Source organism: Peromyscus eremicus, chromosome 16_21, assembly GCF_949786415.1.
Source record: "Peromyscus eremicus chromosome 16_21, PerEre_H2_v1, whole genome shotgun sequence".
Classification (NCBI taxonomy): Eukaryota; Metazoa; Chordata; class Mammalia; order Rodentia; family Cricetidae; genus Peromyscus; species Peromyscus eremicus.
Genome location: NC_081432.1, coordinates 27465402 through 27479431, shown reverse-complemented (window position 1 = coordinate 27479431; position 14030 = coordinate 27465402). Strand labels below are relative to the sequence as shown.

Sequence of the window (14030 nt, the reverse complement as noted above, 5' to 3'; positions counted from 1 at the left end):
TCCCTGCTCAGCAGCCTTCATCCCTGCCCTGCTCGGCATCCTTCATCCCTGCTCAGCAGCCTTCATCCCTGCTCACCAGCCTTCATCCCTGCTCACCAGCCTTCATCCCTGTTCAGCAGCCTTCATCCCTGTTCAGCAGCCTTCATCCCTGCTCAGCAGCCTTCATCCCTGCTCGGCATCCTTCATCCCTGCTCAGCAGCCTTCATCCCTGTTCAGCAGCCTTCATCCCTGCTCAGCAGCCTTCATCCCTGCTCACCAGCCTTCATCCCTGCTCAGCAGCCTTCATCCCTGCTCGGCATCCTTCATCCCTGCTCACCAGCCTTCATCCCTGCTCGGCATCCTTCATCCCTGTTCAGCAGCCTTCATCCCTGCTCAGCAGCCTTCATCCCTGCTCGGCATCCTTCATCCCTGCTCAGCAGCCTTCATCCCTGCTCGGCATCCTTCATCCCTGCTCGGCATCCTTCATCCCTGCTCGGCAGCCTTCATCCCTGCTTGGCATCCTTCATCCCTGCTCAGCAGCCTTCAGTTCTATGCAGGTGAAGGACATAGGCTGTGGCCTCAGCTTCTAGAGGCCTTGATGTCTGTTCCCCTTTGTCTCTGAGCTGGCAGTGGCAACCAAGTCAAAGTACACTGAGTGCCCCCACATCCTCCAGCAGTGCTCTATTGGAGATTAGGATGGGAAGATCTTTGGCAGCCATAATGGTGCACACCACCATTTTCATTTGAAAAGGACAAGAATACATGAAATCATAACAATTCCTGCGTGACATAGCCTTCCTTGTGCACATGGGATTATTGCAAGGGCTTTTTAAATTTCAATGCACACATCCATACTACAACTTAAAATGCGGCAATTTTAAAAGAAAGATGATGGGATTTGTAGGCAGATGCTAGCTGAGGTCCTGAGCAAGCCATTGATCCTGTGACTCACAAGCCTTCCCATATTTAGAAGAGTGATAATTATTCCTTTGTGTTAAAATTGTGATGTGAATTAAAAGAGAAGGGAAAATTTGGGCAGGACCTACCATAAAGGCCCGTGAGAAGTGTCAATGCTCCAAACCAAGTGAAATAGCTTACACTTGTTACCTCAGCACAGAGTGGGACTGAGGCAGGAGGACTGTGATTTAGTGCCAGCCTGGGATACACAGTGAGTTCTGGGGCACCTTGGGATATACAGAGAGACCTTGTCCCACTCTTAACCACACCATCACCCCAAAAGGAAGAGAAGGAAGAAGAGATGGCAGTACTCTACCTTCCTCTGCTGAAGCTGACTCCACCACATCTCAGAGCATCATCAAAAAGTCCACCCTCTCTGCCATATTATTATAGCTGCTGCTTATGTTTGAAATGTTTTCAAGAATAATTGGTTTTTCATTTTTGGAAAGCACTGTGTCTATGCTAGAGAACTAAGTCACCCTGAAAGCTGGTGTGGCCAGATTGGGCACACTGTTCCTTCTCCCAGTCCCTAGAGTGGCCAAGCCAGTTTCCTTTATTCAATCTCCAGCAATCACTTACTCTGACACTTTCCATAAAGACCTTTCCCTTCTAATATTCTGTGGCTCAAGTTATGTAGGAATTAAAAATGAGTTAGTGTCTAAAGGTACTCAGCCCAGCACATTGTAGCAGTCACTGAATGTCACCTTGTCAGTCCTTGGAACAGCAGTAGTAAATGTCTTCTGGAATTGCAATATTAATTTAATCTTGAGTAATGGAGGCTCACTCCTCCTGCTGTCCTTTTTGTGTATTTCCAAGTCTTCTAGGTATAGCAAACAAACATTACAAAAAATGTGCATCTCTCCAAAAAAGACAAAGTAGACTAGAAGCATGTGAGAAGAAATTCATCACTAGTCATAAAGAAAATGCAAAACAAATCTATTGGGATGTATATTTGAGCCAGTTACATTACATGCCAGTGACAGAGAGTACTATACACTGCTGGTGGATGTCTCAAATGATACAGCAACTGAAGAAAGGTGCTATGAGAACTTCTCAAAAAAAAATGTCATGTAGCTAGAGTTTTCCTGCCTGACCCACAGTCAGGACAAATCTCTCTCACCCGCCAGTCCCACAGCCTCTCAGACCCAACCAAGTAAACACAGAGACTTATATTGGTTACAAACTGTATGGCCATGTCAGGCTTCTTGCTAACTGTTCTTACAGCTTAAATTAATCCGTTTCTATAAATCTATACCTTGCCACGAGGCTCATGGCTTACCGGCATCTTCACATGCTGTTTGTCATCGTGGTGGCTGGCAGTGTCTCTCTGACTCAGCCTTCTACTTCCCAGCTTTATTCTCCTCCTTGTCCCACCTATACTTCCTGCCTGGCCACTGGCCAATCAGTGATTTATTTATTGACCAATCAGCAACACATTTGCCATACAGACCATCCCACAGCAATGTCAACATACAATCCTGTAGCTGTGCTTTGAGTTATATACCCAAAAATATGAACACGGGGGCTTAGATATTTGTGTGTTGCATTTAAAGTGGCATCGTCTGTGATGCCTGAAAGAAGGCACTCATGTGCCCATGGATAAGCAAACAGATAAACAAAACATAGTGCAAGCAGGCATGCAATAATAGTCAGCATTAATTAGGAAGGAAATCCGATGACGTACCAGAATATGGCTGATCCTTAAGAACGTTAAACGACATTGAACAAACTATTTACAAAAGAACAATTTCAATTTACTTATCTAAAGCATCTCAAGTTCAAAGAGATAGAGAAATAGTGGTAGCCAGGGACCAGGGACCAGAGATTTAGCATTAATGGGCACCTAGTTTCCATCTAGGAAAGTGAAAAGTTACCTGGAAATATTACTAATGCCATGGAGCTGTACACTTATAGCTAAGAGTCCTTTTCATGCTGTGTATGCTTTGCCCCAGTATTTTTAAAATCCCATTATGTTCTTTTCTCACAGGGACTGGACCCTCCACCCTGAGACATCATGGCGGTTACCCCAGAATTGAGCAAGCAAACAAAAAGGAAAGAGATAGCAGGGATCCCCCTGATGTCTGAAACTGTGGACAACTGGAGCCAGATTCAGACCTTCAAGGCCAAGCCAGATGACCTCCTCATCTGTACTTACCCTAAATCAGGTAACTTGGCAGAGTGAAAGCACCAGCCTCACCCTCTGAGACATCTGAACTCCTCACCTAGTTAGAACCCCCCTGCAATGTCAAACCTGCCCCTTTCGGTCCCACGGTGGGCTCCATCTCAAATACCCGTAGCCCTGGGTTTCCTGAAGCTCACTGTCCTCTGCCATCACTGTTGCGGGGAAGAGGTGAGCTTCGTCGACCCTGTTCTACTCTCCACAGAGACCCAAAGTCTTCCTGCCGTAACTGATAGGATCCTGGCCTAAGTGGAAGGTGAAGCCAATAGTTGGCCCCACATCCCTTCTTCAGGATGCTTGAAGAAAGAATAGTCAGTTTTAGGCCTCTTACTCTTCCCTGTCTCCTCAGGAACAACATGGATTCAAGAGATTGTGGACATGATTGAGCAGAACGGGGATGTAGAGAAGTGCCGGCGGGCCGTCATTCAACACCGACACCCTTTTATTGAGTGGGCACGGCCACCCCAGCCATCAGGTAAGAGCCCCTGACTCCCTGTGTGTCCCTCTCCTGCCTTGTCTCCCTCCTTGCCTTGTCTCTCAAGCTGTCCTCTTCCTCCTCCTCTCTCCTCTCCCCTCTCCCATTTTTTGAGACAGGATCTCTATACATAGCCCTGGCTGTCCTGGAGCTCACTATGTAGACCAGGTTGGCCTCAAACTCACAGAGATCTACTGAGTGCTGAGTTAAAGGCATGTTGTCACTATGCCCAGATCCATCTCTTTTCTTGTCTTTATCTCCACCAAATGTGAGTCAGCAACGAAGAAAGATGTACGTAAAGGTGAAGTTCTACCTTATTTTCTTACACTTTTTGTTCTGATCATGTGTAACTGTTGAACATGGGAAAATGCAAAACTTGACTCATTAGCAGTTCATAGACCTCTGCTCTCAGTAGCCTACCCTATTATAACCAATTGCTTCCTGTACAGTGTCTGATAATTCACTAATCACACACACACACACACACACACACACACTGGTGGAGCCAATTAGTTTTGCCCAGTTGAAAAGCCTTTTTTTTTTCACCTAACCTTTAACCTGATGATGTTTCTCTTCACACATGGGGGAAAGTTCACTGAGACAAGCAGAAGACAGAAACCAGCACAGGGCCTGATCTTCCTGAGGCATTGAATTGCAGAGTGATGTTAAGAAAGGTTTTGGAACACTAAGAACAGCTGCTGTGAGGGGAAGTCTAGCATTGAAGTGGGGCACTCTTGGAGCAGTCATTGGCAGGCTCTGATGAGTCCTTTCAAATGTCTCTAGACAGGAAGCTCCTGAGCAGATGCACTTCGGAACCTGGGACCCAGGCTAGGGGATGTCTTCAAGTCAGGATGTCCTTTCTGCCTATCTAGCTTCCCTGTTTCTCAAAATCCCTGACTGTGTAGGTGGCCACTTGCTTTGCAGTTCCATATCTGGTCCAGCCCTGCTGTGACTCCTCTTTGGGGTGCCATCCCAGCATAGACTATTCTGACTGTGATTATTTGGGGGTGGGGGGTGATCTTCCAAGTTGTCTTTTCTAACTCCCTGTCATTTGATTTGTTTCCTCATTTCTCCTGAACTGACTTAGAACATTTTTCATCTAGAATAGCTTCATTTTTAGAACAATTGGATATTGTGATATTTGACACCCATTCAGGAAACAAGAGGACAGTGTGTGGCTTCCCACTCTCAAGGAGACTATTTTTATGCATCACAACCAAAGATGGTACAAAGAAATTACCCAGGCACCCTCTACAAGTACATCAAGTAGATCAAGATTTACCTTCTCACCCTTTTCCTGAGATGAAAAGTACTTCATCTTCCAGACACAGACACAGATTTCTGCTCTGTGTTCCGGCCTTCCAGAGGCCAGAATGATCAGTCTCTTCCCCACTGGGGTCACTGAGCACAGCTCCAGGGACCACAGATGGCAGCTGTCAACAGTCTCTCCTGCCTTTCTGCCTGGCAGAGCCTCTTCGTTCTTGTCCCCAGGGGCGTGTCTCTTGAATGAGGCCACCTCTTTAACTAATAGCCACTTCTGTTCTGCCTTCTCTGAACCTTTAAATCAAGTCATGCTTCTTTCCTTGCCAAATTGCACACTTCTCATTTCTTTCTGTTTTACTTGCTGTCTTTTACTGTGGAACTGAGTAACAGCCACAAGCAACAGCTATAATATGACACTGTCCAGTCTTGAGATGTCCTTGCTAAACAAATTAGCCCCTTATTTGTGAATTCAGACTCAAGTTGATTCTTAAGACATGAGCAGTATGTGATCAGACTCTTCACCAAAATGTAATAAAATAACTTATAGCCCAGTTCTCAATATAGCCCCTCTAAAACATCATGAGCTGGGTCTCCATTATCTACTCTTTTCTCGGCATTCTGGTCTTCCAATTCTCCAATAGAATGGTCCATTAAGCTCTGCTTATAGTATTTTAGGGCTTTTCTAGCTTGAAGTTTGACACCCAGCTCACATCACAAGATGTTTGAGGCAACTGATCACATTGCATCTATAGTAAGGACATAGAGATGAATGCTGATGCTCAGTTCACCTTTTCCTTTCTGTTTAGTCTAATTCCCCATTGTTGCTACCCATGTTCTGTCACTGAGCCTTTCTGGAAACCCCATCATAGACATACCCACCCAGAAATATATTTCCCAGTGATTCCAAGTCCAGTAAAGTTGATAATGGAAATTAATCATTATACCTGGTCACCTTCCAGACCTTACATCATGTAAGCAATATGGAATGTCACTTCACAGCATACCCTCCTGCTGCACATTTATAGTTAAATGCTACTGATTATCAGTCATATTTCTAGTTTTTGTAAGTGCCCTCCTCTGTGACAGGTTTCCTGATTCTTCATATAAAAGAATCTTTAACATCAGCTATGAATCAGAGTCCAGATTCAAATGTGCTACCTAACAGCTTGAATTCACAAAGTCCTTGATGTGACACACTAAACCCCTTGAGATACTCATAAAATGCTTTCACTTTGGGGTTAGAGAGGACTCTGAGAAGAGTTTAATTTGATATGGAAGGCTTGTTAAAAGAATCATTAACTCCATGGGCACACAGACAGATAGCAACATGGAAGGGTTTTGGTGAGAACCTAGGTGACATGATAGAATGAGGGGGTCCCTTCTTATAGGTCTCAGAGGAAGTGGGAGGTTTCATGTAGTTAGGCTGTCTCTGATCCCTATACAGCAGCAGGAGGAGAAGGAATTCCAGGGTAGGAATGTGTAACTCCAGTGATGTGTGTGGAGTACCCATTGAGGTTGTACCCATTGCACAGGTGAGTGGTGTGTTGCCACTGGTAGCTTTCTGATATCCTGAGGTCTGGTAGCCTGGACCTATACATTTCCTTGGAGAAGGAAGAATGGAGTCTGCCATTCTCCTGGAATTTGGGCACCCAGGGAATATGTTATTCTGTGGGCTTAGAGATCCGCATGTAAATTCTTGATGGGGACTTGCCATTTCCTTTATAGAAGAAAAAGGCTGCTTCAAGTGGGCCTGAGGACCAGTCTGATTTGGATTTTCTCAATAGGACACACTTATCTAAAACTCCATCTTATCTTCTATAAACTGACAAAGTAAATTCATTCAGAGCTCATATCCAGCTCTCAAGCTTTGTGAGTCTACAAAAACAAAAGCAATACCAGTAACTCTCTAAAGGGTTCCCAAAAAAGCCAAGAAAATAGGAAGATCCATGTGTGGATGATAGGTAAGGTGAGGATCACCTGGAGTGGAAGTTCTAATGTGCTGGGCATACTGTGCATTCATCTCCTGAACTCTGTTAAAGGTGTGGATAAAGCCAATGAGATGCCATCTCCAAGGACACTAAAGACCCATCTTCCCACTCATCTGCTGCCACCATCTTTCTGGACAAGCAACTGTAAGGTAAGACAGCAGCAGTTCCCCTGGGGGCTGGGGGCAGGAAGTCCAGAGAGCTAGGCCTCCAGAAGCTGGGGAGAATACCTTCCTTGGCAATCTCTATCCACGACCTCTGAGTATTAACACTCAGCAGTAAAATCAAACAACACAAAGATAGATTCAGTAGAGTGATGTGATGTGAAGGCAGAGGCCAGACTGAGCTGTTAGAGAGAGTCTATTCTTCAGTGAAGTAGACTGGGGGATGCGGAGTGGGAACCATAGGCTGTAACTTATGGGAGGTCACATAGAATGGAGCAGAGACAAGATTGGGTAGAAAAAGTGCAAAGGATTGTTCAGAATGGTAAATCGAAGTAAAGCCACAGAGCAAATGCTTGTCTGTAGCCTCAGAAGCCTCCAGGTTTGTTTCACTTTTTCTAGGACTATGTCATGTACCATAGTGTCTATTCTAGTTTGTTCCTGCCACATAGAGAATGCTGGACCAGGCGAGGTGTGTACAAGGATAGAATAACCCTGCAGTGGGTAGAGCTGAGGTCCTAGAATGAGCTAATATTTGCTGAGAAGTATATGATGTTCATAAGTTGGAGTAAAGGAAAGGAGGACAAAAAGGGTCTAGAGAGATGGCTCAGTAGTTAAGAGCAATGGCTGTTCTTCCAGAGGACCCTGGTTCAGTTCCCAGCACCCATATGACAGTTCACAATAGTCTGAAGCTTTAGTTCTAGGGGATTCAACGCCCTCCTCTGATTTCTGTGGACACTGCATGCACATGGTACACATACATACATGTAGACAAAACACCCATATAGATAAAATAATTTAAAAATTCAGTATTGTTTTAAAAGGACTAAAAGATGTCTAGATAACAGGAGTATAGTTGGGACTCCTATAAAATAATTTAAAAAATCAGTATTGTTTAAAAAGGACTAAAGGATGTCTAGATAACAGGAGTATAGTTGGGACTCCTATGAACAAATGACTTGTCCCCTGACAGTAAAGCTGAGTGAGGGGTAAAAATTCTATTTCTGGCATTACTGATACTGGATATCATAAAACTACTGAGGAATGCCCCTTTAAGTTGTCCAACTGAGATCAAATAAGGTAAGAAAGTCCCTGGGTTATAAAAAAAATTAAATAGATAGATAGATAGATAGATAGATAGATAGATAGATAGATAAATAAATAAATAAATAAATAAATAAATAAATAAATAAATAAATAAATAAATTTCAGGAAAGCAAATTGAGCTAGAAGCTATGCTGGGATATTTGATGCCCTGGGTATTTCAGAAACATTAGCTCTGATATTTGCACAGGGACTGGAACAGAGCTTCAGCACAAGGAGGAGGAGAATAAGGAAAGAAAGCAGGGGTACCAAGGGCCAGCATCCTCCATGAGTAAGTGGAGGAGTTGTGCTCTGTGGTCCAGAGAATGATCTACAATAGCTATGTAGTGGGTAGCAAGATGTAGTGGGTAGCTGTTCCAGCTTTGACCTGGAAGTACTACCCCCAGTAAGGCTTCTGGTAACTGCCATGCATACTTATGAGACGGGAGCCCTTAAGACCTGAGATCCAGATGTGCTGGCTCTCTTGGTTCTTGGTGATCCTAGATGCTGGATGGTAGACTGAGTGGAGTTCTTCAGAGAACCCAGCTGGACTGCACCTCATCTCTCCTAAATCCTGTAATCAACCCCTTTACTAGTTGTAAGTTATCCCCCAAAATAAACTTCCTTTTTAACTATATGGAGTTGCCTTAATAAATCCACCAATATCTGGCACCCAACATGGAGCACGAACCCATGACCCTGGGATTAAGAGTCCCACGCTCTACCGACTGAGCTACCAATATAGCTATGTTTTCTGTTTTGAAGGAGTGAGTTTATTGAATATGCAGCAAGCCAAAGATAAGAATAAGAATAAACAATAGGCAGCAGGCAGATGGAAGGAGAGAGAGAGAGAGAGAGAGAGAGAGAGAGAGAGAGAGAGAGAGAGAGAGAGAGAGATCATCAAATCAGGTGCTCAAATCATTCATCAGAATTGACTGAGCAAGCCCTCTTGAAGTAGTCAGCTGGAGTTCCCAACAGAGAGTCCCAGGTAAGGCAGAGTGTGCCCCTAGGTAAGGCTTCCAAGTCAAGGAACAAATAACAGCAGAAAGATAATATCACCAAGGCGGGACTCACACTGATGAAGATCCCTTAGCACAGACTTACCCATCAACAGTCCCAGGCAGAACAGAATAGGCTTTCAAGTAAAAGGACAAATAGCAGCAGTTAGAGGTAACATCAGCAGATCCTGTGCTCATAATGTTTTCCAGAAACTGACTGAGGAAGTTGAGGCATCAGCTGGAGTTCTAGGTTGAGCTTTCTCCCTATGGCTGAGCTTTCCCAGGTCTGAACTTCTTGCTTCTCTTTCCCAGTGGGCTAAACAAAGTAACATCTGTAGGAAATAGTTCACTTTCTAGATGTTCTCAAGAACACAAGGGTTTTACTCTGGCAATTCTCCTGTTCCCTTTCCTCCCTGTCACAGAGTTAGGGGACCAGTCTATCCCCAGATAAGGGGTCCTGGAGAACACTTAGATAAACATGCTCAGATGTGAAATGGGGATGGAATGACTCTACTTCCAGGAGCAGCTTCTCAGTGAATTCAAAAAACACAAGACAATTTACCAATATAATACACATTGGGGACAGTAATGGAGACCCCGGGGAAGCTTCTGGATAGCCTGTGTCCTCTTGTACTGCCCGTGCAGAAGGGTTGAACGTCCCTCAAGGGGACGCAGTCAAAGCAAGAACTTAAAACCACATATTTAAGCCCCTTTAACCCACCTCTCTTCCTTTCCAAAGTTCCTTTATGTGGCTCGAAACGCCAAAGACTGCATGGTTTCCTACTACCACTTCTATAGGATGAGTCACATGCTGCCAGAACCGGGCTCCTGGGATGAGTATTTTGACAACTTCATCGACGGGAAAGGTAAATAGGAATGCTCGGTGCCCCTGTGTTCTTACTCCAATAAGGTCGAGGTGAGAGAACCACTCATGACAGTTGAGTCCCTAGAATGCCATGTGCCCCCTTAGACAAGTCCCACCACCAACAGGGACGAGGTAAAGCCAAGAGGCTGGCTTTTTTCACAGTGCAGAACCCTAGCCCTCAGCAAGCAGCCCCATCCCACTTCAAAAGCCTGTATTCAGGGATTCCTGGCCTGTAGAGCTACCCTTATCTTGGATATTCCTGTCATAATATAAAGGTGCAGGTGACTGTGCATAATCCACATGAAACACTTTCATTAGCATTTAAGGCAAAAAACCCTAACCCTAACCCAAAGCACATGACCTCAGAATCAAGTCTCTCAGTGTCCTTAGGATATATCAGACATAAGATTTTTCCTTCCACCATGTCTCTTGCCTCTGATGCACTTGAAGAAGGAGGAGGAGGAGGAGGAGGGGGGAAGAGGAGGGGAAGGAGGAGGAGGAGGAGGAGGAGGAGGAGGAGGAGGAGGAGGAGGAGGAGGAAAGCCTGACTCTCAGAAGGTTTATGTTCATGAAAACTGTTCTTGTTTGTCACAGTAAATTGGGGATCCTGGTTTGACCATGTGAGAGGATGGTGGGAGATTCGAGACAGATACCAGATTCTCTTCCTCTTCTATGAAGATATGAAGAGGGTAAGTAAATTACTGCTCCAGGCTCAGGGACAGGGAAGCTGCTTGAGGAATGTGTTTCTGACAGCGATGTCTGGACAAATGGGATCACGTTAAAACTCTATTCCAGTCCAACTCAATGTTACTGTCACCCACAGGACCCAAAGCATGAAATCCAGAAGGTAATGCAGTTCATGGGAAAGAACTTGGATGAAGCGGTGCTGGATAAAATCGTCCAAGAGACATCATTTGAGAGAATGAAAGAGAATCCTATGACAAATCGTTCAACCGTTCCCAAATCTATCCTGGACCAGTCCATTTCCCCTTTTATGAGAAAAGGTTTGTGAAAAAAGATAATTGTTTATCCCTTTTTCTGAGATAGTATACCCCAAATACACAAACTATGCTCCTAAGAAGGCTAGAGACTCATTCCCATTGTACAGAGATTCTACAAACCAAATCTTACAGATAACTAAGGCCAGAGCTATTCTTGGTGCACACCTCACTGGGAACCCTGTCTGAGGTTAGACTCATCAGCCCTGAGATCTTGAAACCAGTGTTAGTACTCTGCTGTAAGGCTCTTCTTGTAAGTACAGCTACTGTCCACATGCATGCTCCTGTCTTCCACCCGTGCCTTTCTCCTATTCCATAGCCACTGCTTTGGCTTCTATTCATGACTTAGTTTTGACTACGACCCCAAATCGCTCAGGCTCATGACTTTTAACATGTACTGCTGTGAACCAACCTCTTAATGCTTCCTACTTCTTGAGAGAGGAATTCTGATTGGCCCAGATGGTCCAGTTTTAAGGGGGAAAGTGTTATTGTTTACTTAAAAATTAATAAATTAAATAACTGTTAAAAAAAAAGTCAATATTGATTTGACCATTTCACACAGCTCCTCACTAAAACCCCTTTCCCAAGAAGCTAGAAAGAGCACGAAGCCCCTCCCTCACTCCACTTCATTAGCATATGCTTTTCCTTTCTATAATTGTACAACCAGGAACTGGGGTTTACATATTGCTCTGGGATATCTTTCCTTTTTCTTTCAGTACATGAGTTTTGGGGTTTTGTTTGTTTGTTTGTTTGTTTGTTTGTTTGTTTTTTCTTTTTTTTCCTGTGGTCCTTGAAGTCTACAAAGTATCCCAAGCCCCTGAAATGAAACAGTGATACCTCTTTTCTTAATCCATGGTGAGGATTTGATGGGTAGCCTTTCTTCAAGCCCATCCACACCCACCATTCTCTGCATACACTTGTTTTTGCTTCTTTGCTGGCTTGCTTTGGCCCATAGACACAGAAATATAGATACCACGATAGAAATTTGTTCACTAAAACAAAAACTGTGGTTATAGAATACAATTTTGCTTACCAGAATATGAACCATCTCTCTAGAGCAAGGAGCACAGATCTCTGCTCATCACTGTTTGTTCAGGTCTCATGGACATGCTGTCATTCATCCAAGTATTTCTCTAATTATAGAAACTATACATACTATGTTTAAATTTTATGATTAATGCTACAATAAACGTGTTTGTTCATCAAATTGAATAATTTTCCACAAGAATCATAGGTGTTACACAGAGTATTTCCCTATCTAAAATCATTTTAATCACTGCTTGTTGAAAAATAGTATGTCATTCTAATACCTCCAAATTCTTTTTCAGTGAGATATAATCTACATAAAAAACAACTTACAGAAATTAATTGTACAGTTCAACCATTTTTATAAAAACAAAACAAAACAAAACAAAAAACTGTAACCAACACCTAAATTGAGGCAACAAAGAATTCCATCACCTTGGGACACTTCCTCTGATATCCTTTCCAGTTAAGCTCTTCCTACAGAGAACAACATTCTCATCTTTCACTCTCAGTTGATGGTTGATTTTGCTTGTTCTTAGAATGGCATATACATGGAATGTCACAATATATATTTTCTTATGCCCAGGATCTTTGGCCAGCAGAACATCTTAAGATCTCCTGGTATGGTTATATGTCTTCCATTCATTCATTTTTGTGATTATCCAGTATGTGTGTATACCAGAGATAGAGCCAAGATCCCAGGTACCAAGCACCCTGGTATCAGTTGCCCACTTGATTTGGAAGCTGGCGCCCCTGCACAAAGACCACTCGGGCTGCCACTCAGACAAGAGAACGGAGGAGTTGAGGAACTGGGTCACTGTCAGGCCAGCTCCAAAGTGGGCACTCCAACCTCTATTCAAGGACATGAAGTCTGTCAATCAGAGACTAACGCTCCTGTCTGGGCTTCATCTTTTAGGAACTGTAGGTGATTGGAAGAACCACTTCACAGTGGCTCAGAATGAGAGGTTTGATGCAATCTATAGACAGAAGATGGAAGGAACATCTATAAACTTCTGCATGGAACTCTGATCAAGTTGTAGAGATAGATATCAAGAATGTGGATGCTGTCTGCAAGCCTCAGCCCAGCCAAAAGAAGCTCTGAAAGCACACTGTAAATGCGGAGGATTGTGGCTCAGACTCAGATTATTAACATCACATTATGACTTTATCAAAGCAGATCATGGCTAATGTGTATTCTTTCCACTATTCAGTACAAATTTGTAAGATAGCTTAATAATCCAAGGAAATCCTAAGACTTGAATACTACAAATTTTAAGCTTCTAGTCGTCTAGAATAGTGGTTCTCAATCTGTGGGTCATGACCCCTTTGGAGTCACATTTTGGATATCCTGCATATCATATATTTATATTACAGTTCATAACAGTAGCAAAAATGCAGTTATGAAGTAGCAACAAAATAATTTTATGGTTGAGGGTCACCAAAACACAAGGAACTGTACTAACAGGTCGCAGCATTAGGAAGGTTGAGAACCACTCTTCTAGAAGGTATAGCCTGACTCTGAAATATACCACCTTAAGTACAAACACATAAATATTAGATATCATCTACACAAAGGTACATGAAATTCCTAATGTCTTTCCTGCTCAATCGGGGTTTTGCCTGGTTACAATAGAAAGAATCACTTTGTGAACAACTTGTTGCAACCAGCCCATGGGAACATGTTCCACCTGGGGGAGGAAAATGAGGAAAGGACTCCAAGGACATGTCAGAAATCCAAACCTTAATAAAGGGAATCCTAGATCTGTGTCATAAAAGAAACAGAAAGAAAGCATCATATCATGATGAAAGCAGAAGGTAGGCATGGTGCTCAGTTTGGAGACAACTGGGTTTTGATCAGCAGTCCATGAGTCCCATCTGAGGAGCAACCTGTAACCAAACCAAGTGTCTCTTTACCTAGTTTCCATTTTTGCCCATTTGAACAGAGCCTGTCTGTATTTGCTTGCCAGCATACTTATCTCTATCGCCCACTAGTTCCATGTCTTAGTCACCCTCTTATTCCTAGTACCCCAGGCAGTGTGGGGGCACATAGCATGTTGCATG

At 43.5% G+C, this 14030-nt stretch overlaps 2 protein-coding genes across 2 annotated transcripts in view; one reads left to right on the top strand and one right to left on the bottom strand.

Moving 5' to 3' along the window:
• LOC131926108 (sperm motility kinase X-like) overlaps nt 1-14030 on the bottom strand; it is a 354457-nt gene that overhangs the window by 299870 nt on the left and 40557 nt on the right. The window lies entirely within an intron of this gene.
• Nucleotides 2940-12998, top strand: LOC131926673 (sulfotransferase 1C2). Its single transcript, XM_059282226.1, has 7 exons — nt 2940-3101; nt 3465-3590; nt 6893-6990; nt 9820-9946; nt 10540-10634; nt 10769-10949; nt 12886-12998. Exons 1-7 carry the CDS (start codon nt 2951-2953, stop codon nt 12996-12998), a joined length of 891 nt encoding a protein of 296 aa, XP_059138209.1. The 5' UTR covers nt 2940-2950.

Bases quoted from the DNA above. Each gene is read 5' to 3' on its own strand.
- LOC131926673 (XM_059282226.1), top strand. From the start codon at position 2,951: ATGGCGGTTACCCCAGAATTGAGCAAGCAAACAAAAAGGAAAGAGATA. The intron at 3,102-3,464 runs GTAACTTGGCAG...CTGTCTCCTCAG, and splicing joins CTGTACTTACCCTAAATCAG to GAACAACATGGATTCAAGAG. The intron at 9,947-10,539 runs GTAAATAGGAAT...TGTTTGTCACAG, and splicing joins CAACTTCATCGACGGGAAAG to TAAATTGGGGATCCTGGTTT.